Source organism: Camelina sativa, chromosome 8, assembly GCF_000633955.1.
Source record: "Camelina sativa cultivar DH55 chromosome 8, Cs, whole genome shotgun sequence".
NCBI lineage: Eukaryota > Viridiplantae > Streptophyta > Magnoliopsida > Brassicales > Brassicaceae > Camelina > Camelina sativa.
In genome coordinates, this window is record NC_025692.1 from 4,804,307 (window position 1) to 4,825,618 (window position 21,312).

General features: G+C 33.6%; 3 protein-coding genes and 2 long non-coding RNA genes across 5 annotated transcripts; 1 reads left to right on the forward strand and 4 right to left on the reverse strand.

Annotated features, from left to right (window-relative positions):
• On the forward strand, window positions 4,401-6,600 carry LOC104706181 (inactive beta-amylase 9). The gene is made up of 3 exons (XM_010422345.1): window positions 4,401-4,815; window positions 5,018-5,500; window positions 5,592-6,600. Exons 1-3 carry the CDS (start codon window positions 4,570-4,572, stop codon window positions 6,462-6,464), a joined length of 1,602 nt encoding a protein of 533 aa, XP_010420647.1. The 5' UTR covers window positions 4,401-4,569; the 3' UTR covers window positions 6,465-6,600.
• LOC104706182 (tubby-like F-box protein 11) lies at window positions 6,705-9,411 on the reverse strand. Its single transcript, XM_010422346.1, has 5 exons — window positions 8,887-9,411; window positions 8,407-8,494; window positions 8,175-8,304; window positions 7,766-7,942; window positions 6,705-7,338 (listed from the first exon to the last, which is right to left on the reverse strand). Exons 1-5 carry the CDS (start codon window positions 9,196-9,198, stop codon window positions 6,855-6,857), a joined length of 1,191 nt encoding a protein of 396 aa, XP_010420648.1. The 5' UTR covers window positions 9,199-9,411; the 3' UTR covers window positions 6,705-6,854.
• On the reverse strand, window positions 13,257-14,437 carry LOC104706184. The gene is made up of 5 exons (XR_754422.2): window positions 14,300-14,437; window positions 14,056-14,082; window positions 13,842-13,916; window positions 13,657-13,735; window positions 13,257-13,560 (listed from the first exon to the last, which is right to left on the reverse strand). It is a non-coding gene; the product is annotated as an uncharacterized LOC104706184 (long non-coding RNA).
• LOC104706185 (classical arabinogalactan protein 25-like) lies at window positions 18,741-19,495 on the reverse strand. The gene has a single exon (XM_010422347.2). It carries the CDS (start codon window positions 19,373-19,375, stop codon window positions 19,013-19,015), a length of 363 nt encoding a protein of 120 aa, XP_010420649.1. The 5' UTR covers window positions 19,376-19,495; the 3' UTR covers window positions 18,741-19,012.
• On the reverse strand, window positions 20,628-21,306 carry LOC104706186. Its single transcript, XR_754423.1, has 2 exons — window positions 20,890-21,306; window positions 20,628-20,807 (listed from the first exon to the last, which is right to left on the reverse strand). It is a non-coding gene; the product is annotated as an uncharacterized LOC104706186 (long non-coding RNA).

Consider the following 21,312-nt stretch of genomic DNA (forward strand, 5'->3'; position numbering starts at 1 on the left):
TCTTATTCTATACCCTTTTGCAAACATATCCTCAAATCAAATATATTGTTTTGCTAAAATCATTTTTTTTTGTATGTTTATCATCATTAGAAGTAAATATTGTGAATTTATTTTGTTGTTGTTTACATGTTATTAAGAGTGTGTAAATTTTATAGTAAAAGTAACTAAAATTTTATACAACATTTACCATGCAAACTTTAGAGTAAAGAGTCATATACTCAATCTTTTGCATATTATTTTTCTAATGAAAGTAGTTGAATTTGATTTTCTTGATTTTTTAGTATTTAAATAATCTGATTATCAAAGATTTATATATATATATATATATATAGATATCTTGAAAATAATTATTAATGACTTTTATTTAATCATTAACTTAGCTTTAAAAATAAAAATTAACTAATTATAAGAATGAATACATTAGAGATATATAAAAATATTTAGATATTGAATTGAATATGTTTCTTAATCATGAAAAACAAAAAATGTTTATATATAATATTTATTATTTTTGATTTTTAATAGAAAAAAAGTTTTGATACATTTTTTTCAAAAAAAATTATATATAATATTCATTAATTTAGCTTTAAAAAATGTATCAAATTTTTTTTTGGTCAACGCTGGAGTCAACGTTGGTCTTCGCGGAGTCAGTCGATCGGTGTACCAGATTATATATCTATGGTGTTGACCACATAACGTCATATAGTTCATGCATATGGTCATGTAATACATATATTTCATATTGTGGAAGATATAATAATATACTTGGTATGTGTTACCATATTTTCTCAAATATTTGATGTAACTAGTCATATTTTTTCCTCTAACTAATTTGGATGTGAATGTGGGTGACGTGTGGAGCAAATGAAATTAATATAGCTGGGCTTATGTTTAGATATCTGAAAGCCCATTTCACTAAATACTTCAAGTATTTTTTCCAAAGAGGATAAGAGAAATTCACGTAATAAAGAAAAACCTAATTCATGATTAAGAAAAACATGCTTGTATTCAAACGAAGTAGAATTGCCAAATATTGACTACATATTGAAGAAAAAATAATAATAATTCAACATTCGTTGGTGCACCGACTGTGAGTCATGAGAGAAAACATTAAGACAAACAAAAAAAATGGGATTGTAAGATTATGCTTGGACAATTGTGATTTAAGACAAATAAATTTTTAGATAATTATATTTCAGTTAAAAATCAATCATGGCAATTGTAAACTAAGAATTTAGATTTTAGAAAATGGAAATCGTATACGCATTGATCAAGGTGGCAAGTGGAAGAAATGGTTTACTTGGTTCCGAATGTTTCAAACTCAAACCTACCTTACACGACGACCTTAAAGGCCATTTGTTGGTTCCCAAACGCCAATTTCCTTGTTTTTAGTTTTAGTGATACATAAAGCGCCACGACGCCTCTCATTGCACATTTGCACTTGTCATGTAATGAAACACGTAAATCATATGTCGTTTTAAAAGTCTTCGGAAATAAATTTCTAAAATAATTATTCTAGCTTTCTTATTCTACTATACAGCCAGTACTAGATCCAAGTCCAACTAATAAGTAACTATAGATGACGATGTTTTAATGGTTTGAGAATTTGCTATGTAGGTTAAAAACCAACCAGAATCCACAACGTGTACACAGAGCCGGCTCTAAGTCAATAAAGGCCACAATCAAATTAAAATAAAAAGACTATTTTGCTTGCTAACAGTCAGGGTCGAACACGAGTACTCAATCCCAATAGCCAAGACAAATACCACTAGACTACACACACTTTCTTGAAAATTAGGGCCGAAAGTTATATATAAAATACAAGGCAAAAAAAAGGCCACAAGCTCTTGGGCCGGCTCTGCATGTACACGTATTTTAGTGTATTCCAAAACCATTTAAAGGAAAAAATATAAAATCTTAAAAACCACACAGAGAGAAGCAGAGAGAGGATGTGGTCGCAAAAACAAATCAATAGTCGCAGCTTCACAGTAGTACAGAATCTAAAAGTGGGGGGGGANTCCGAATGTTTCAAACTCAAACCTACCTTACACGACGACCTTAAAGGCCTTTTGTTGGTTCCCAAACGCCAATTTCCTTGTTTTTAGTTTTAGTGATACATAAAGCGCCACGACGCCTCTCATTGCACATTTGCACTTGTCATGTAATGAAACACGTAAATCATATGTCGTTTTAAAAGTCTTCGGAAATAGATTTCTAAAATAATTATTCTAGCATTCTTATTCTACTATATAGCCAGTACTAGATCCAACTAATAAGTAACTATAGATGACGATATTTTAATGGTTTGAGAATTTGCTATGTGGGTTAAAAACCAACCAGAGTTCACTATTGGGCAACAACAGCTATATCTTTACACTTTACTGCAACTTGTAAAATGGACAAGTTACAAGACTCTATAAGATATCAAAACTAAAATCCACAACGTGTACACGTATTTTACTGTATTCCAAAACCATTAAAAAAAAATCTTAAAAACCACACACAGAGAAGCAGAGAGAGGATGTGGTCGAAAAAACAAATCAATAGTCGCAGCTTCACAGTAGTACAGAATCTAAAGGGGGGGGGGGAACAGACTTGCATGGACCTGAGTCAGCATGGGTTTATTTAACCACCCATGTTACGACACGTGTTAACAAGTTGTCTGAACCAGTACTACTGTACGTTAATTAAAAATCACAGCCAGTTTAATTTTTAAAAAGAAGTCACACACACCCTCGTCAATGACAACTTGACATGACGTGGCTTTTTCTCATTACCACGTTGGCTTCTCGGAATACAATGTTATCTACTTGTTACTGTTTTCGTTTTTAACGTAACGTCAATTTCTAACAACCTATGAATATGATGAATATAGTTGTGTTTTCCCAATGATGGAAATAAATAATTTCTTGTTCCTTTAGTCAGTGCCGGCTCAAGGTTTTTAGGGTCTTCTGGGCAAAATTTTTTTTTTCAATAAAAGTCCAAATTTCTTTTTTAACCTCTGTTATATATGTTGAAAAATATAGATTTTATTTTGATAATATATAAACATTTAACAAGATTATAAAAATTTATTTTCCTTCTATTGTTGAAGTCAGTTAAAATAATTGTGGAAGATAAAATATATTTTTAGTTATTGATTCATCAAAATAAATCCTTAAAACATATTTAATATATTATTTTGTTTTATAAATTTTATTTTTGCTTCTTTCATTTTACATATATTTTTATACCTTTTTATCTTGCATTATTTTTTTGTGCCCTTTTATTTTGCATTGTTTTTTTGTGCCCCTTTATCTTGCATTACTTTTTTTTGTACCCCTTTATCTTGCATTATTTTTTTGTGCTTTTTTATTTTACATTATTATTTTTCTTGTGCCCCTTTTATCTTATAATTTTTTTTATATATATAAAAAAAAATTATTTACCTCTTAAATCTTTGAATCTGTGACGATCACACTGTTTGTCTCTATTTAAGCTGGAACTGCCTATTGATAGAGCCCCGCCAGCCAACTGGCGAAGCCCATCATAATATTGGCCAAACAATTATTCTAACAAAAAATAAAAATAATACTATCCATTATTCACCAATCAGACTTATGGATACTGTTCGTTGAATCTTGCAAAAAATAGGTTAATACTTAATACGGTTAATTTGGATAAGATTCCAATATTCTCGATATTCCAACTATTTATAAGTACTATAAATTCAAAATGGCAATGAAATGAATAGATTATAGTAGAATAATCGGTTTGAAAATTAAGCTAAATTTCATATTACCACCGTACGTTACTCGTCTTAATTAAACGATGAGATCGAGAAAAATTTCAAATGCAAAGAAGTTAAAATATTTATGGTCTATTCATCGAACCCTTTTTTTAAGCAGTAAGCTTGAAACCATATTACGTTCTTGTAAAATCCGATAAATGTATTATTTTTAGCAGAATAGGCTTGTATACTGGAGTATGAATTAGTTTAAATAGCTGACCACAAAATTTAATAAGTCAATGATCAATATATTGTATCATTCCTTTTCCTCGATAAAACTATACCACTAGAAATACTTTTTAAAGTATCATGTGTTTAACGAAAAATAAAATAAAATAAAATGTTATGTATTCCTTATTAGTTTCATTTTTCGTGGTCATACTTAAAAAAGATTTTATTATTGTCATTAAAACGGAACCAACAAAAAAAAAAAAAAAAAAAAAAAAAAAAAAAAAAAAAAAAAAAAAAAAAAAAAAAAAAAAAAAAAAAAAAAATTGATAAAGTGAAATATTTTAAACGGCTACAAGTATGGGAGCTTCCTGGTAATGACACGTGTTAAGTCCAAATAGGCACCGTTTTATCCATTAACGTTTCTTCTTTTCTTATATATAAACCAAATCCCACAATCCTTTCGAAATCCACAAAGCAAAAACAAATCGAGAGTTTGTGTTCGTTCTTTTGAGTCAGGACGCTTTTTTTTTTTCTTCTTCTTTTTATTGTAATCCATTTGTCTATCTAACCGCTACAAATTTGAGTCTTTTTAAGGTTTTTGTATCATCGATTCGTTTTGTTAAAAAAAAATGGAAGTTTCAGTGATTGGAAACCCACAAACGAGGATCTGCAGAGCTGAATTAGCTTACAGAGAGCTCGGATTTAGGTTTGGGTCCGTTGTAATCTCAGGCGAACCGAGAAATAAAGTTACGTTCTTGAGCCAAAGCTCGAAATTTAAGGATATCTCGATCCGTTGCTCTTCCAGATCTGTCAAATGCGAAGCCATCGTCTCCGATGGTGTCCCTTTTCTTAAATCCACTCCAAATTCTAAATCGGTAATTTTTATAACCTTCTCTTCTTAAAATTTTCAGATTTACTCAGATCCATTGATTTGTTTATCAAATTTGCTTACTTGATGTTTTTTTTTTTTTTTTGAGATAGAGCTTATGAAACATAGAAGCTTAATCAAGATTTGATTTTTCCTTCTTTAATTATGATCCAAATTCTGAGAACATGTTTTTTTTTTCTTTGTTGCAGCTTGAGAGTGTTAAATTATTCGTTGGGCTTCCGCTAGACACAGTTTCAGATTGTAACAATGTGAACCACTTGAAAGCTATCACAGCTGGGCTCAAAGCTTTGAAGCTACTTGGTGTTGAAGGCATTGAGTTACCAATCTTTTGGGGAGTTGTTGAGAAAGAAGCTTCTGGGAAATATGATTGGTCTGGTTACTTAGCAGTTGCTGAGATTGTTAAGAAGGTGGGACTTAAGCTTCACGCTTCGCTCTCTTTCCACGGATCGAAAAACCCGGGTATTGGTCTACCTGACTGGGTGGAAAAGATTGGTAAAGCTGAACCAGGGGTCTATTTTACGGACAGATATGGACAACAGTACAAAGAGTGCTTGTCGTTTGCAGTTGATGATGTTCCTGTTCTTGATGGGAAGACACCTATGCAGGTTTACAGAGGTTTCTGTGAGAGCTTCAAGTCTGTTTTCTCAGATTACATGGGCAACACAATCACGGTATTATATCATCTTTGTTTTGCTCTTACGTTCTGAGTATGTCATGTCTACTCTGGTTCTAGTTCCTGATCTTTTGGTCATTGTTTTGCAGGGAATCACATTAGGTTTGGGACCTGACGGTGAGTTAAGATACCCTTCTCATCAACCGGACGTCAAGCGCTCTGGCGCAGGAGAGTTCCAGTGTTATGATAAACACATGCTCTCCGCTCTCAAAGGCTACGCTGAATCCACAGGAAACCCTCTATGGGGACTTGGTGGTCCACACGATGCTCCTGCTTACGATCAACAACCTCATTCCTCTTCCTTCTTCTCAGATGGCGGTTCCTGGGAATCTCAGTATGGTGATTTTTTCTTGGCTTGGTACTCGTCTCTTCTCACATCCCACGCAGACCGTGTCCTCTCTGTTGCTTCATATGCATTTAGCGGGATTGGAGTGCCTCTATGTGGGAAGCTACCTCTCTTACACCAATGGAACAAGCTAAGATCTCAGCCTTCCGAGTTAACAGCTGGATTCTACAGCCCTAATGGTCAAGACAGGTACGAAGCTATCGCAGAGATCTTCCGAAAGAACTCTTGTAGAATGATAATACCGGGTATGGATCTATCCGACGAGCATCAATCACCTGAGTCTCTCTCAAGCCCCGAGTCATTACTTGCCCACCTCAAAACATCCTGCAAGAAACAAGGCGTGGTTGTTTCAGGCCAAAACTCGTCCGCTCCAGTTCCTGGTGGGTTCGAGAGAATCGTTGAGAATCTGAAGGATGAGAATGCAGGAATTGATCTGTTTACTTACCAGAGAATGGGAGCACTTTTCTTCTCTCCAGAGCATTTCCATGCTTTCACAGTCTTTGTCCGGAACCTGCGCCAATTTGAGTTGACCTCAGACGATCAAGCAGCAGAGGTTGAAACCAAGACAGTGAACATAGGTTCAGGCACTGGTGCACCTAGTTTGCAGACCGCTTGATGAAAATGCAATATGTAAATAAAAGAAAAGTCTCATGTTGTTTTAGCATTTATATAGTTTTTGTACCTAGTGTAAAATTATTTGCGGCCTTGTCTTCACAAAACTTGAATCCTGAAGCTTAAGACACATATATCTTGTTTCGGTGTGAGTAATGGCACTACATAAGCAATAGAGTTGATATTGCACGATAACAATTTTACAAAATGCTAGACAAGTAAAGGAACTGTAACACTATCAGAATACAAGATCACGAACGTTCTTTTTAAAAGATCACAACTGTAACATTATTAAATACAAATGTTCTTTTTAAAAGATCACAATTTACAAAATGCTAAAAAATGCTCTTTTGAACGATAAATACAGACGATGCCTTTGAAAAAGTTTTACAAATCATTCACAAGCGATTCTAGTCTCAAAGCTGCTCAAGCAAATGGCAAAAGCTTGAAAAGCTGAGATAGGGTATCCATAATCCATCGTGAACATATCTTTCCCGACTTTCCCAAACTGCAGTATTATCCGCTCGTTCTGCCTCTCTGGTGACGACCCCATGCCACCGCCACTGACACTGCCACTCGTAGGTGCTGCTGCGGCCACCAGCTGAAAGTTCTTCACTGAAGCCACTGTGACACGGCCATGGAAATTCAAGCACCAACAACGTAGCTGCTCGTGCCATCGTGGTGTCTTGTTGCTCAGTACTAATGGTGTTTCTTTCAGGTGGCTAGAGCTGCTCCGCAATGGTTTTGATTGAGACCTGGAGAAAGTTGTTGACCGAGTACTGAGGAAGGGAAACTCTGATGGTTCCGAAGCTACTCCTTGGGAATTCATTGCGCTTGTAGGTATTGTGTCCATTACACATTGCATCTTTCTTGGTCCTCTGTTAGTGCCATTAAGAGATTACAAATCAGATTTGGTTGACATCAACTTTTGCCAATCTGGTTTAACCAAAACAAACCGGACGTTTGGGACCAAAGATAAATCATGCAAATTAACTGATTAAAACCTTAATTTGTTTGAAATATCTTCCAGAAACCAAAGACATATTATGCTAAAAAACTGAATACTGTATGCAACCACATCAAACCGAAGTAAATGCTATTAGGCTTCTATATTTCACAATTTGGAAAATTCAAGAATGGAAATATCCATATCATTTTTCAGCAACTCTTCTCACGAATATCTCAATTTGATTTTAGAAACTATGCCTAATCTACAAGACCAAAGAGATGATGGAGAAAAGTAACAAAGTTGAGACAGAGAATTTTTCAAATTGGGAAATTAAATCTGACAAAAGAAGTCATTACCGGGATCCTAACACATTCAGCTCATATGTGATATGAGCGACAGGGTAACTTCCAAGAGGAACTTTTGATGAGACTTTTGCAGGATTAGAAGATCGACTCTTTCTCAACTTTGTGGCTCCCGTTGACGGCAGCAGATTTCCATCAAAGACTGTGAATTTCGTTCCTAGGAAGTTTGATCTTCCACAAGTTTAGAAATAGCAAAATATCAACATTGAGTGTAAATAGCAACAATAAAACAGGCAAAGCAACTCTAGTGGACATTCAGATTACTCGATCATGTTAAGTATGTCTAATCCATCAATGCCAATCTCAAAATGCTAACAATACGGTAAGACTCTTAATCAGTACCGAAAAATTGAATCCTTATTAGTACACTCTCACACAACATGGAATTCGAATATATACGCACCTCACTTTACCAACATAGGCTTGGCTTCTCCTGGACATATCATCAGAACGCAAAGAGATAATGTAATCAGTGCAAGTTGTGTGCTTCAACTTACACGCAGCAAGCAGAAACTTACCATCATCCGTTAAAGCTGCAGGGACGGACACATAAAAGAAAGAATAGTCAAATCTAAAAAATTGCAGAACCAAGAAACGAGAAAAGAAAGACAAGACTCCGATAGATAGATGCTCACAGTTGGTTAATCCAAGATACAGATGATATGATTGTGTAACTCGATTACGTTTGATGAAGCATTGAACCAGAGAATCCCTTGGACCAGGCTGCAAAATGATACACACCAACAAAGCAACAAACTTTTATTAGCCTCTTCGATTAAAACAACACTTTGATAGGACTACACAAGAATGAAACACAATCCCATATATTTTTGGTTTAATGATCAATATCATAGTTTAGGAGCCACTCAGCTCAGCATTTGAAAGCAAATACAAACGCAAACACAGAGAGACCAGCGTTTGCTGGATTCTCATCTTTTATTTGACAAGGTCGAAGCTCTCAATCACGACACCACAACCATAACATCAAATTCAGATTTTTTTTTTTTTTTTTTTTTTTNTTTTTTTTTTTTTTTTTTTCAATTTTGTATAGAATTTGAAAACGGTCAACAAAAAAAAAATAAAAATTCAAACTTTATATTCAATCAAACTTTTACCTGCTTGAGAGAGATTGGGAAAGTCAACTTAGAAGAGATCTGCGGGGCAGCGACGGTTTCGTTCATAAGTAGCCGCCAGCTACGGCAAACGCCGGCGCAAGCCACCACGCTGCGTCGTGAAGGCCATTCGCCACCGTCAGCCGCCTCAACCCGAATGAGAATCTCCCTTAAAAGCTCTTCAGGGATCTCTGACCAACGGTGATCTTGCGACGACCCATGAGTTGTTGAATCGGCAGCTGCAGCTGCGGCAAGATCGTGGACCACACGATGCGGCCTCGAGCGCATCTCAAGGATTAAGCTACGTAAGGTCATGCGACTTCTGGGGATACTTTAAAAAAGTTGGGCTTTTTTGTTTTAAAGAGATGGTTTTGAGGTTTTAGGTGGAGGAAGAAGAAGAAGAAGTGGTGGTGGTGGTGTTGTTGTTGAGAGGAACGAAGTAGATTGATCTCAAACAATTATTGTGAGAGAGAGAGAGAGAGAGCTTCGTCTCACTGCTTTATGAAAAAAAAAAAAGTTTGGTTTTTGCATTTTTGTTCTTTGGGTCTTAAATAAAAATTACCATTATTATACCAGTCGGCAAAAAAGGTACATTATGAAAAGAAAAAAAGAAAAAAAAGGAGGAAAAAAACTTTTTAGCTTATTTGGAATTTGTATTTAGACAAATTTTGTTTTTTAGATAAATGTTGAGTTTATCCTTAAAAATATATATTCTCTTGATGTTGAATTTATCTTCTTAATAATTGCATAAAATGACAGAAACAATATGTTTATATACTACTATATTTACACCCCGACAAACATTTATGCATTTAATTAATTTAATTTGTTTACAAATAAAAGAAAATTGTTTATCTGGTAACAAAATGTGGGGAATCATGACCATGTATAATATATTATATCTTTTGAGTTGAATATTATGCTACTACCAATACCATTAAGGAAAAATACAATTCTGGTTGTTAAGAAATTAATAAAAACCAATGGTGGCTGAGAAAATTGGTGGGTTAGAAAAGATTCCGATTTTTTTAAAAAGGCAAACAACAATTTAAATATCAAAAGAAATTAACTGACGTAATTTTTTTTTGACACCTTTTTTTATAGATAAATTCATAGTTTTTCATATATTCTTATATATATATATATTAATCTTATCTTCTTAAAATATCAATCAGGTATAAGTAAAGTGAATCATATTTTTGTATTCAAAGAAAAATAATACTACATATTTATAAAAAGACAACTCATGTGGGCTCTCATAAATAAATGAACAATACAAAAGGTATTTTAGGAGGTCCACTTAAAAGTTAAAAGTATCTAACCAACGATCGCTCCTAATTCCTAAATGTAGTAGAAGTAACCGTAGCGGCGTAGCCCATGCTCTCGATTTCATTCGGTCCCCTTCCTAGTTTATTTATTACCTTCGATGATCTTCGTTTTCTTCTGTGTAGCAAAGCAATACGACATTACGAATTTAAGATTGAGAAGAGAAGCTTTACAAAAATAGTATGCAACCAGATTTGAAAGATACTATATGAGAAAAAGTCAAAGAAATTGAGAGATTTTTACTCGTAGACTTGACTTTTGAAGGAAGGGAAGATTGATATATACCATGTCCTAACGAATAAATTTGGTTAATGAATTTGATATAATGTATACTACTACGTGCGAATTTCTTTGTAGTTAGTTGGAACTACGTATATTCGAGACGAAAACATTTTCGTAGACACGTCCATGATTCATCATCATTAACCATAGATAAATTTATCATGTATTCGTTTCGTTTTGTATAAAGAAAGAAACATCGGGTGGGTGGTAGTAGCGTAGGTTAGCATCTTGCTTACTTCTATTTTATTTTTTACATATTCGAATGATTGGTTAACCAAAAGCGGGTACTTTAATATTAATGCCGCATTCTCTCCTTTGTGGTTTTGTCCCTTTCTTCTTTTAAAGCCAAACCTAACTATTTTGTTGACAAATAGACAAAAAGGTATACCAGACCAGTACACATAGTTTTGGATTAAAAACAATAAATTCTAGATAAGTACGAAGTGCTTCTTACTTCTTTAGTTCAATTACTTAATACTGTTATCTTCCGAGCTCGGTACCTCCTCCACGCATGGTATTTTAGGTTTAATCTATAATTAAAGAGATATTTACGCATATTATATTCTATGATTTTTACGTTTAGTTTAATCACGCATTTCAGTTGTGTACAATGTGTCGACATTTGTTAATCAATGTGTTATTTCATAAAATACGGTTTCAGTTTGTAATCTGTATTATATATACACGGTTATTAGGTAAGTAACGTAAGTTTCATATCTTTTGAACCGACCATGATCTCCTTCACGTCTCTTAGTTTCACCGCATATTTCCTCTCCCTCTCGTTTATTTCATGATATTGTATTTAAAAAAAAAAAAAAGATATTGTATATATTTTTTTCTTCTTTTGAGCAAAAATTTCATGATATTGTATGTTAAAAACACATACAATACTACTAATTAATTACTCAACCGATCAAAATATGCATTTTTTAGAGTTTCTTTTTTCTTTTTCTCTTATACATACTATACAAATGATATTAACTTTGAAATAAACATATAAAAGTTATAATTTTGGAATAGATTTTCGGTTTCAGCATTAGACCCCAAACAAACACATAGACGAGATTGGCTTAACTCGCTTTTGCTACTGATTTTCTGGATGTGATATTATTTTCACCTGTTTAATTTTTGGTATGGCCGAGTTCTTAAAAGCCGTTTAAGTTTGTGGGTTTTTTAAATTCAGGCCTGGGCCTAGGTCTCTTGGCCTCTTGGGTGTGGGGAGTGATATGTGGTCAGTATCAGACAGCTGAAATTTGTTTGGTTTGCGAACTCGAGACTTTGTTTGTTGGGTAAAAATAGTCAAGGAGTTAAGTGAACTGGACTTCATTTGAAGCTTGGTCTGTTATATATCGTTTTAAGTGTTTGCTGCAACAAGAAACATAGCGTGCGTGTTCATATAGTGATTTAATTTCGTGCGTCGCTTGTTAAATCATAACCAAGAAACTTCCAGATTGTGATGTTCTATGAGATTTCTTGTTTTAAGATAGTGGGATATGTTCCAAAATAAAAAGATAGTGGAATTTTTTTTTTTGTTCTGGTTTAGATTTTTTTTTAAAAATCTTGCGACTTGCATGTTAATTTTGATTTTCATATCCTCATCGATTACTCTTTGATAAACTGAGATTTCGAACCCAAATCCATGGAGTATTTTAATTTAACGTCTAAGACTATAAGAACAAACTTCACATGCATGATTCGTTGTACGACGAATATTAATCTACCGGTCATTCATTTGGTGAAACAAACGTATAGTGGTCTTTTTTTCCTTTTTCTTTTTTTACTTATTAAAACATCGATCTATAGTGTGACTAATGATCATGACTGAAATCACAGTGTAATTTTTTGTTTTTCTCTCTTCTTACTATGTTTTTTACAATCCTGCACTGATCTTCATCAAAGCTAGTTCGCTTAGTCGCTTGCGTTTGTTTAGAGTTTAGGCTTGATGTTTTCCATGCAAAATAGTATGTTAATTATTTTCAGTTAATGAAAATGCATGTTGAAATTTACATGTTGAAAACGAAGTTCTATCGTTGTCATACAGATTAAAAATGATAAAATGTGTTTGTTTGATTTGTTAATGAAAAAATAATATATATAGAGTTTTATCGAGTATGGGTTTCTTTTATATCCTTACAAAAAATATTGACATTATTAGGACACCAAAAACGCTACTATAGAGATTTGGTAGCGATTTCATAAACGCTAGGACATAAGAATTTATAATAGCCTTTTCACATATCATAGCATTTTTTTGTATGCTATGAAAGGTTTACCTATTATATCGCTATCGGTCTACTATTTTATACTTTATTCTAATACATTTTCAGTGCTATTATGTTTGGTTTTATAGCAAATATTTGGAGTTGTTTAATGTATTATAATGAAACATTCGATATGTTATTGGATATTGTTTCGTGACATTATGGTTCTCGCATTTAACCCTTTAGTAGTACAAAAAGTTTGCTATAGAAAAGTACTATATAACGATTTTTATTGTTATTTTGTAATTTTTAATGGCTATTGTACGTTGCTATAATATCGTTTATAATAGCATATGGGAAATGCTGTTGAATATTGTTTCTTGTTTTTGTTTCCGTGATATGATATATATTGTCCTGGCTTATGTAATATTTATCATGACACTGAGAAAATGTTGTTTAACTTGCAATGGTATTTAGATCTATATTGAATTGCATCAAATATAATTTGTCATTTGAAACATTGAATAAAATGTAATTTGCTTTAATTTATGAAAGACAATGAAATCATAAAATATCATATTACATAAAGTTTTAAAGTTAACAAAGTCTAAACATAACATGAACTCTAAGAGTGATTGCTACCATGCCATTATTCTTCAAGGAGCGTTGCCTCGTGAGGACTCTCCTTTTTCTACTTTTGGGCGTTTCATAGGAGTGGAGTTGAGTGCATTGTTTTGGAGGTTTCGGAAACATCTCTTGAACAGTGGATCTTCTTGATCTTGCTCACCTTGTTGTGTGAGTATCGGTATAACGTTCATTGCGGGGATGCAATATACGATTTCTTTAGCTTCCATTGAAACAACTGTTTCTGCATTGATAAATATGATAGTTGTTTAGATAGGTTTCCTTTTATTGATCAACAACAACAACAATTTTGGGTATAGATCTTCTTGATCTTGCTCACCTTGTTGTGTGAGTTTCGGCATAACGTTCCTTGCGGGGATGCAACATATGTTCTTTAGCTTCCATTGAAATAATTGTTTCTGCATTGATAAATATGATATTTTTTTAGATAGGTTTCTTTTTATTGATCAACAACAACAACAATCAACAACAATTGTGGGTATAGATCTTCTTGATCTTGCTCACCTTGTTGTGTGAGTTTCGGTTGAACGCTCATTGCGGGGATGCAAAATATGATTTCCTTAGCTTCCATTGAAATAACTGTTTATGCATTGATAAATATGATAGTTTGTTTATATAGGTTTCTTTTTATTGATCAACAACAACAACAATCAAAAGAAAACAGTTTCATTCAATCAAAAATTATAACTTTGGCTTGAATGAAAAAATGTGTTAGAACCTGTTACTATGATTTTGAGCTCCTAACCTGAAAACGAGAAGATCTATTACCATTGATTATACAAAGAGGAAAAAAAATGAAAATCTATACCCAAAATTAAACGATTGAACAAAAAGGGAAAAAAGAAAGATCTATACCCAAAATTAAACGAGAAGATCTATACCCAAAATTAAATAATTTGGGACTACAATCGATTGAACAAAGATCTGATTCAGCAGAAAGAGAGAAAAAAAAGGAAGAAAACCTTTAGAATCGGCAGAGATGATCAAAGGGATTCGAGTTTCGCAGTAGATTTAATCGGTGATTTGAAACTTCAAGCGTCAATGAAGCTTCCAGAATCCAGAGTTTATTGGATTTGCATTGTCATTATCGATTAAGTAGACAAAAAAAAAGATATCGAGATGTACAGAAGTAAAAGGATAAGATTAATTAAGAGTTGATTGATGATCGTTAGATTTCTTCTAATCAACGGTAGATATGAAGAATTTGGTGATCCGCACCTTAATGAATTAGCCAATGAAATAATTGTTTAAATATTTATATGTTAATAGTATAATATTTTGTTATTTTTATTAGTATTAATTTTGGAATATGGTGTAAAAATAATATAAAAATTGAAGTTTCATATTTAAGATTTTTTAGAGACTTGTCATTCTGAGAATTTGGACTTGCTGAGTTAGTCGAAGATACTTGAATATGAGGAGATTTAGAAATTACAGGAGACATCTCATTATGAGATCTTGTACTTGCTACTTTGATGGAGATGATTGACAAACATGAGATTCAGTCGTTGTTGTCTCAAACACAACTCTATTTGCAGGCCATGCTACAAAACAATTTAAAGAATCAAGCAAAGTTTTCATGTCTAGTGTAGGCCTCCATAGGTATGCCTTTGGGTTTACTACCACATCCACATAAAATTTGATTACATTTGGACCAAGAGGAAGTCCATTTACCAATGCTTTAGGTTCTCGAGACTGCCATCTGCCTTCAGCGATCACTTCATCATTCCTAGCATAATCCATGAGTTTGCATTTGTTCTTTGAACTTGTGACAAGACTCTGCGGATCAAAGGTGCAAAACAGAGATAAGGATTATTTAATCAAGTATAATCTATATACAAAAAACAATCAATAAAAGACACTTAACCTTAGGTGCAATGTCTTCTGCAATGACACCTTCAGCTGGAACAATACATAAATCAGCATCTCATGCAATCATTTCTCCAGCTACATCCTCAATAGTAGACATATCAGATACATGTCTCCATAGAAATGCGTCTGGCTTTGGTAGCAGATTCAATTAAAACCTTCATTACATTAGGCCTAAAGGAATCCCATGTACTAATTCATCATCATCATAAAAAACAACACGCCCCTCAATAATATTCTTATCAGAAGAAGTCCAGTCAATCAAATAACACTTAGGAAGTGATCTGGTATTTACACTCTTATGTATAGAGTTTTCACCAACATCAGCCTCTTGTCTCTGCAATTTCAGAAACATATCATTCAATTAATATAACTTAGTAAGTATTACTATTAGTAAACAATGTGTATATAGTAGACTAATCTGGTTATGAAGTTTTTCAATAATTTGCTCTAGATCGTGAATTTTATTCTCCATTTAAATCTGATTTTCTTCCATTGCAGCCATAGAGTTGTTGTTGACTTGGAAACAAGCTAGTTTGGTCAAGCTCATGCCTCTACCCATTGCCCGTAGTCTTCCTGTATTATCAGGTCCTAAAATCTGTGTAAGCAAATCTTTCTTTGGATTCGTTGTAGCTGAATCCTGAGTAGCTTCAATGTCTATCTCTGATGATTTTCTCTGCAAACAAATACCATATTAATGTACATCATCCATTAATGATGTTCAATTTATAAAGTAATCTAAAGAGAAGAAACATAACATACAATCTTTTCAGCCGCATCGATGTTTACATGAATGATTCTTAGTCTGTGACTTCACCCATACTCTTAGCCTTGTCACCTTGGATGATTCTAAGCTACTCATGACCAATTATTCTCTCAATCTGACCATTCCTTTACGGCCACAAGTATGAGCTGCTTCTGCCTTCTTCTCTTATATGAAACACTTACTACCTTAAAGGCATTACTAGTCTTGTCTTTGAAAAATTTACGTCATTCATTTGTAGGTACATTATTCGGTCGCAGACTCATCTATCTTTCATTTTCTTAGCTCCTCTGACCTGTCTGATAAGGCGTGATTTGGAGGATCTCCACAGACATCCCATCTGCTTAAACGCATCATTTTTTTTTTATTCTTCGTCAAGTTCAAACCTTGCCTACATCAAATATGTAATTAAAAAAACACAAAGTACACATGTGAGGCAAACAATTATAATTTAAACTCACAACATGTATAAAGTAAATTATAGATTACTTGAATAGATTTCCACAAAACAGTTCTGATATCTTCACCAACCTTTTTCCAATTCTCAATTAGAAAATCAAATCTTCTGTCATACCAACCACTCTGTGTCTTTAGCCTAAAGAGTGAAACAATCGCCAAGATCTTGATGTGGTTTGCACAACCTGGATATAATGGTGTTTCTACATCAGCTAGCTTTGCTAGAAACTTATCTTCTTCCTTATCATCACCCTCAACAACCTCACTTAAATCACCCTGAATAACTAGCTCTTCATATATAAACTTAGCAGCTTTGAACAACCCTAGAATCTCTTGGTTCCACTGACTTGCGTTCTTTCTACATTCAGTCCTTGACTTCACTTCTCCATGATGATACCAGTCCTACCGCAACTTGTAACTCAGATCCATTCCCCTTGTTACTATATGATCAACAACATCACCGGCTGAGTGACGATCTACGTTGCGACAATTAATGCACATGCAAAAAATCATCGCATTTTCTTCTAAACATGCAGCCACAGACCTCACAAAATCCCAAACACCTCTCTCATAACCAGGATCGGCTCTGCAGTGAAGTAAGATGAAAGAAAAAAAAAATCAATGACAAACTTTAAAAACTCTTGAACATAACCATTCGAATTCGCAGAAAATCATAAGGGTTACCGTATCGGCAGGTTTAACTTCGATCAACCAATAAGTACATAACTATAGAATGTTTTCACATACCTGTTAAGATGAAGCCATGTCTTTTCAACCATTATATGTGCTTACCCATAAGGATTACTCAAACACCAAACAAACACATTCACATTCACAATTTATAAAAACAAAATATCAAACAGCCAAATCAGCCAACTCCTAAACCAATCAATCAAATATCAATTTCATTGTGACAACTAACCTCTGTGTTCTGATGCAAACAAGCAGAAGATCTGGCTGATGAGATGTAATTACCTTTTAATGTTTAAAATAGTCAAGAAATCAAATACTAGTAAATAGTCAAGATATCAAATACATCAATTGAATATCGTATACCTTTCAGGTGGATAAAATCGGCTGAGTTTGAAGCTACTGAGACAAATATTGGCTGAGTTCGAGGCTAATGAGACAGAGACGACAACAGACGGAGATCGGCTGTGTTACTGAGAAAGAGACGACAAAAAACAGAGATCAGCTGAGCTATTGAGACAGAGATAGAGGCGGAGAGAAAAAAAGATAGATAGAGACAAAGAGTGACGGAGAATCGATATTTTTTTTGGTTGGTGGGAAAAACCCAAATATTTTGCTTCCAAACAACTTTTCAGCTACAATCGTTATTTTATGTTCCCGTTTAGTGAAAAATATTTGTTAGCATTCATCTAATGTTACAAAATACTTGACATCCAATTTTGGTACTTTTAATTGCAGTTAGTAAATTCATGCTAGAACAATCTGCTACCACCGAAGCTTATATTTTTTTTGTAGTGTATACATGTTATACCTTTCATATTGTTCCCACAAAGGACAAACCAAGTGGGCATCAACACGACATTTTAGCTAGTGATTATACAATCTGTCACGCACAAACCTTAAATTATAAAACTCTTATGTATATAATATATACATCAATCAAATTAGTAGTATAGTGTGATTTGACAACGAGGTTTAAAAAGCAACTCAAAGTGTGAGACAGGATAATAAACACTTTTATGCTTTGGAATCGTCAGGACAGGAGCTACTCACATGCATACTCGCTCTAACCCGAATAATGCAATTAGTTGATTATTTTTGTATGGTTAAATCTCATATATGATATTTTTTTTAATAAAAGCGCACATTCTTTACCAATTATCATCAATATGCATTTCCATATTCTTTTTCCATTTTCATGTGAATCATATTAGTACACATATATATATCTTCTTAATTAACTAACTTTACAAGAGTTAATCAATCTATGTATAGAGATTCTCATTTGTCTCAAAGAATTTATCATATGAACAAGATCATATCTTTATAATTTATATAGTTTATGCACTCATCACGTCGTAGTTAGGTATTCAAATCCTTAAAGTATGGATTATTTTAAAACATGGTTTAAACTTTTTAAAAAGGTAAAAAGCAAACATCAGAAACAGACAAATGAAGTTCACCTAGAACATAAGATTCTCTTACTTATTATCATAAATTAATTCTGTTTATATAGGTAAATAAATATATAGTTCATACTTCATACAATCATAAAATGCATATAAATAAGAAATACTAACATTTATTGATTTCTGATATAAAACTTCGTCCGTCAAATCAATTAATTGGTTGACAAAACGTTAGCACATTGTGAACCATCAAATGATAACATCGTTGTTATAAATACATGCATATTATTATTGTTTAATGGAGAATTGGAGATGATTAAAATCGACTCACATTGTCAAGAGGGGCAACACAAAAAGATGAAGAACTATAGTTTACAACGAATTAACATTTTTAATTATTCGAGAATGATATACATTTGGACAAACACGTACGTGGAAACCAAAACGTTCGTTTGATGTATATAAGTGAAGTGAACTCTATAGTAGTGTTACAACGCCACGTAGGCGGAGGAGAAGATAACGGTGAGGATTAAAACTCCGGAGAAAGGATGAGACGACGGAGGAGCAGGAGAAGAAACCGGCGGAGAAGCGAAGGGAGCAAAGGCCAAAGGGTCAGGGTAGGAGCCGTCGTTAGTGTCGGGATCAGGAGGGCTTGGAGAAGCTGGGATTGTTCCGCCGCCGTCGTCGGAAGGCAGAGAGTCACCGGGGGAAGGGAGGAGAGGGGCGATATCCGGAGAAAGCTGTTGGAAGGGAGAGATGGTCGGAGAAGATAGCAAAGAAGAAGAGAGACAAGGAGAGGAGAGTGAGATCAAAAAGATGATGAGAAGTTTTTTGAGAAAAGAGAAAGCCATTTTTATTTTTTGTTTAAATGCTGAAGAAAATCAAAGTTGAGTTCTTTTTTGTTGTTGGATGTGTCTTTCTCTATCATCTACTGATCCGAGTGCAATTGGAGTTGTGATGATGATGTCTCTATATAAAAGAAGCTTTTACTCTTTGTAAAATAATAATATAAAGATTTTGGAGGAAAAAAAAAAGACTGAAGAGAAGAAGACCTTTGCAAAACTAAATAGTAACTACTGTATATCAATTTTCAATTTCTAATCAAGTACTTTTTTTTGGGTTCACACCTCCAGTTGAGAACTATTTTTTTTTTTTTTTCAATCATGATGTATGAATAGAATTTAGTTTTTGGTTTTGTTGCTCTCTGTAATAGTCAATAATAGAATACCTTTTTGTTTTTGTTTTTTGCTTCCAGATCCCCCATATTTTGTTTAAATCCCAATTTTCTCATACATTTTATTTTGAAATATTTTAATACAAACATTGAACATATATATGCAGAAACATATATAGCGACTGGATTCTTAACACAAAGGATTGTAAAGTTCCAAAATAATGCAGTTTATACTGTGTAAAAGGGCATTTGAGTTGTAACTTGTAAGTCTATTTAGTACAATTGGAGTTGGTTCAGTGGGAAGGGAAGTGGTTTCTTTTTGTTAACTAGGTGTCGAGATGTAAATGGTTGATGTGTTTGGAAGATATAATTGAAGACTTGAGTTGAGAGGTTTTTTTTTTGAGAAAAGCTAAGGGCTTTCCACAAGGATTGATTGTGATTTCATTTAGTTTATTCTTTTACTATAAAGAATACAGACATCATGATATTATAATTGAACTATTTTTTCTATCAACACATAAAAGTCATACTAATAATTAAGCAATATCTAAGAATAGGACCCTAAGATTTCACTCAAAGGAATATCTCACTTTTTCTTTAGATCAGTACATGTTTTTCTTCTTCTTCTGTAATTGTCAGTCTATTCTAATCTGAATTAACCATGCATTAGTTTCTAGAATGTAGAGTTGCTTACTAAATGTCAAACATTCAATAAATGTGTAAATCTAAAAGAAGATAATATTAAGGAAGTAGTTTTGTAGTGGTACAAAAATTGTAATTAAGAGAAATANGGAATATCTCACTTTTTCTTTAGATCAGTACATGTTTTTCTTCTTCTTCTGTAATTGTCAGTCTATTCTAATCTGAATTAACCATGCATTAGTTTCTAGAATGTAGAGTTGCTTACTAAATGTCAAACATTCAATAAATGTGTAAATCTAAAAGAAGATAATATTAAGGAAGTAGTTTTGTAGTGGTACAAAAATTGTAATTAAGAGAAATATACACATTACAAAGAGACAAATAGATCTTGATTCTCAATGTCACATGGTTTTGATTTTGTTTACCTCGTACATATTGAAATTCTACAGCGTCATTGTCCGTTAATCCTGGTTCAACAACAAGAGATTACGAAAATGTAATAAGACTTACCAATGATGAAAAAAACTTAATTATCATTAAGCTTGTTACCTTTTGTTCAACGAGGTAATCTCTGCAACTCCATAGCGACGAGGGAAGCGACGCTATTAAGACCAGCCACGTCTGAGTTCTTGATCTCAGAGACAATGGCGTTGATCTTAGAGACATCATGTCCTGATATCGACAAAATCATCGCCTGCGATAGATACTGCTTGCAAGCGTAACCTAAACAATGCAATATCCTTTTCAGAACCAACGAGTGTTGCTCCGTACTCTTCCTCCTGTTCCACGAGTCAAGAATCTGTGTGATCTTCGGAAGATTGGTTAAAAATCCCGTCGTAGCTTCTCTCGATGCCGCTTTAAGTAGCAACACGACGCATTCAGAAGCAATATCTGCAACTCCGATGTTTGTGTCATCATCTGAAGACGCTAGGTGCAAGAATAGGCCAATGTTGCTGCCGAAATCTGCAATAT